A 2500-nucleotide genomic window follows, 5' to 3' on the forward strand; every position below is an offset into this window, starting at 1 on the left:
TTTTCTTCTTTTGTCTTTCTTTTTTCTTTCCCTTTTTTCTTTCCTTCCTCCTTCCTTCTTCCTTCCTTTTCTTTTTTCTTTTTCCTTTCTTTCTTTTTTTCCTTCTTTCTTTGATGGAGAACACCCCGTGGCTCTGTTATCACGTAGTTTTATGCGTAATTTGACTCCCCCGCAATGACATCCGCTCCCTAGGTGTTTTTTGGACTTGTCGAAATGCAATAATATGCTTGGTTTTTGCGGGGAAAATGGTGATATTGCTAATTAGTTTTTTAAAGGTTGTAGGTAAACCCCACACACCACACCACATATTATAATATATAAATATATTAAAAATATAATATTATATAATATAAATTTATATTATTATACAAGCATGCATCTATATATAACAGATCACCACACACACACAATATGCCTTTTAATTAACAGATACACACACACAGGTTATAATGTATAATTTCACATAATACACATATATATACACAATAAAAAATTTTAAAATATAGACAATATAATTATATATTAAATAATATTAAAACCATATAAAATATTACATACATAATATATATATATTTTAAAATTATTATTATATATTATATTATATATATTAATATATGCACTCACAAAATACAGTGTGTGTATTTATGTATATATAAAATATAATATATATATATATATATATTATATATTATATTGTGGTGTGTGGTTTTGTGTGTGTGTGTGGTGTGTGTGTGTGTGGTGTGTGGTGTGTAGGGATGTAATTTCAACGATATAAATTCCGCATTTTTTTTTTTTTTTTTTTTTTTTTTTTTTGACAAATTTTGGGCCAAACTAAACAGGATCTTTTTTTGTGATTCTTAGTGGGAATTATGAGAATAAACGAAAAAATGAAAAAAAATTAACTTTTTTCTTTATCAAAAAACCCATCAACCTCATAAAAAAAGCCCAAAACCTCACGGGCCAAAAGGCCTATTCACGAGACACATCTACTAACCTCACAAATTAAACACTCCCCAACCTCTTCATGAAACACCCACATACCTCTCAAAAGCAAAACACCAGTCTCATGAAACACCATAACAAGCTCGTGAAGCTCGCTTTTACGAAACACTCACTCATGGGAGACGCTCATCAACCTCCTTCGAGAAAGACCCACCAGCCTCATGAAACACACCCATACAACACCCCCCCCCCACCCCTCACACCCACCAGCCACACCCACAAACCTCCTTATCATGAAGTGCCAGCAGCAGAAGAGAAGGACCATTATAATGAAGCCTCCCAGAAGCCCCACGCACGCCCCAAGCACGGCCACTAATACCATCTGCCTGTGGCCTGCGTCGTGTACCTGCGACGTAGAGATGTTGTGGTTACATGGAGGCCATGCGTGTCCACCGCCGAAGAAAAGAAATAGATAAAAAAATAAATGTGTTTATTCAATAATTTGATAATTCATTCTTATGAAAGTAAGCGTGTCTAAAGGTATTTTCAGTTTAATGCCCCCGCTTATTCAATTTTTTTGTTAATTTAAGCCTTCATTTTTAACATACGCATCGGTATGATCACGTAAATGCATTAAAGCCATGAGATGGAATGCACTGGCGTGAATATATGTTATAGATGAAAGTTTAAATTAATAAAATAAATATTAAACGCATTTTTTGAATATTAAACGCATTTTTGGGCTATTAGCAATGTTCATGAATTCTGTGTAAATTCGCCTGACTAAATTATTATGATTTGTGAGATGTGAAATTCATATGTGATTCATATTTTTTTTTTTTACTGAAGAAGAAAGGCTGAATTAGATGTAATTAGTATCTGAAGCTATGCATTATGATACTATCAACCAGATTTTAAACAAGATCTTAAGAGATATTTTGTGAAATGCAGTAGGCCTATAGAATTGGAAATTGCATAGCATCTGAATAACGGATACGGGCATAGGCTTTTTCATTCCAGGGATCTATTATTTATATCCCATGTATTATTCATTACATGGGGTGTCGCGACATGTAAAAATACACGATGGAAAGTGTTGCTACAGTGATAATATAATAATTGGTCTTTGAACACTGCAGCAGCGCAGATACAATAAAGATAAAGAAACGGGTTACTTATTCTAATGAATTGTATTATGATCGGACGCTATATATTGCTTGTAGTAAGAACTTTTTGTTCATAGGCGTTTGCATGGAAATTAATTGCTCGATAAACCTTTTTTATATATAAGAAAAGCAGAATGAAGCTTGTTGCAAATGTATATGTTTCCGTGGACATAAATTCTTATTATTATATTAAACCGGAATAGTGTCAAGTGAAGAAGAAAACGAAAATACTAGTAGAATAAAAAAGAAAGAAAAAAAAATGCGAATGAAAATGAATAATTATGCAGTGCAGGTGACTATAAATACATCTCTCTCACGCTCTGAAATTACTCGTTCTCATCGATATTTTTCCTCGTCATTCGCCACAATAAAACTCTTATTAAGAAAATACC

At 32.7% G+C, this 2500-nt stretch overlaps 1 protein-coding gene across 1 annotated transcript in view; it reads right to left on the reverse strand.

The window, feature by feature from the left end:
• LOC119570421 overlaps positions 1 to 2500 on the reverse strand; it is a 9219-nt gene that overhangs the window by 6321 nt on the left and 398 nt on the right. Inside the window, exon 2 of the mRNA XM_037918165.1 lies at positions 1210 to 1348. Coding sequence (XP_037774093.1) covers positions 1210 to 1348 — 139 coding nt within the window. The remainder of the gene's footprint in view (positions 1 to 1209; positions 1349 to 2500) is intronic.

The sequence above is a fragment of the Penaeus monodon genome, unplaced genomic scaffold (assembly GCF_015228065.2).
Source record: "Penaeus monodon isolate SGIC_2016 unplaced genomic scaffold, NSTDA_Pmon_1 PmonScaffold_2656, whole genome shotgun sequence".
In the NCBI taxonomy this organism is placed as follows: domain Eukaryota; kingdom Metazoa; phylum Arthropoda; class Malacostraca; order Decapoda; family Penaeidae; genus Penaeus; species Penaeus monodon.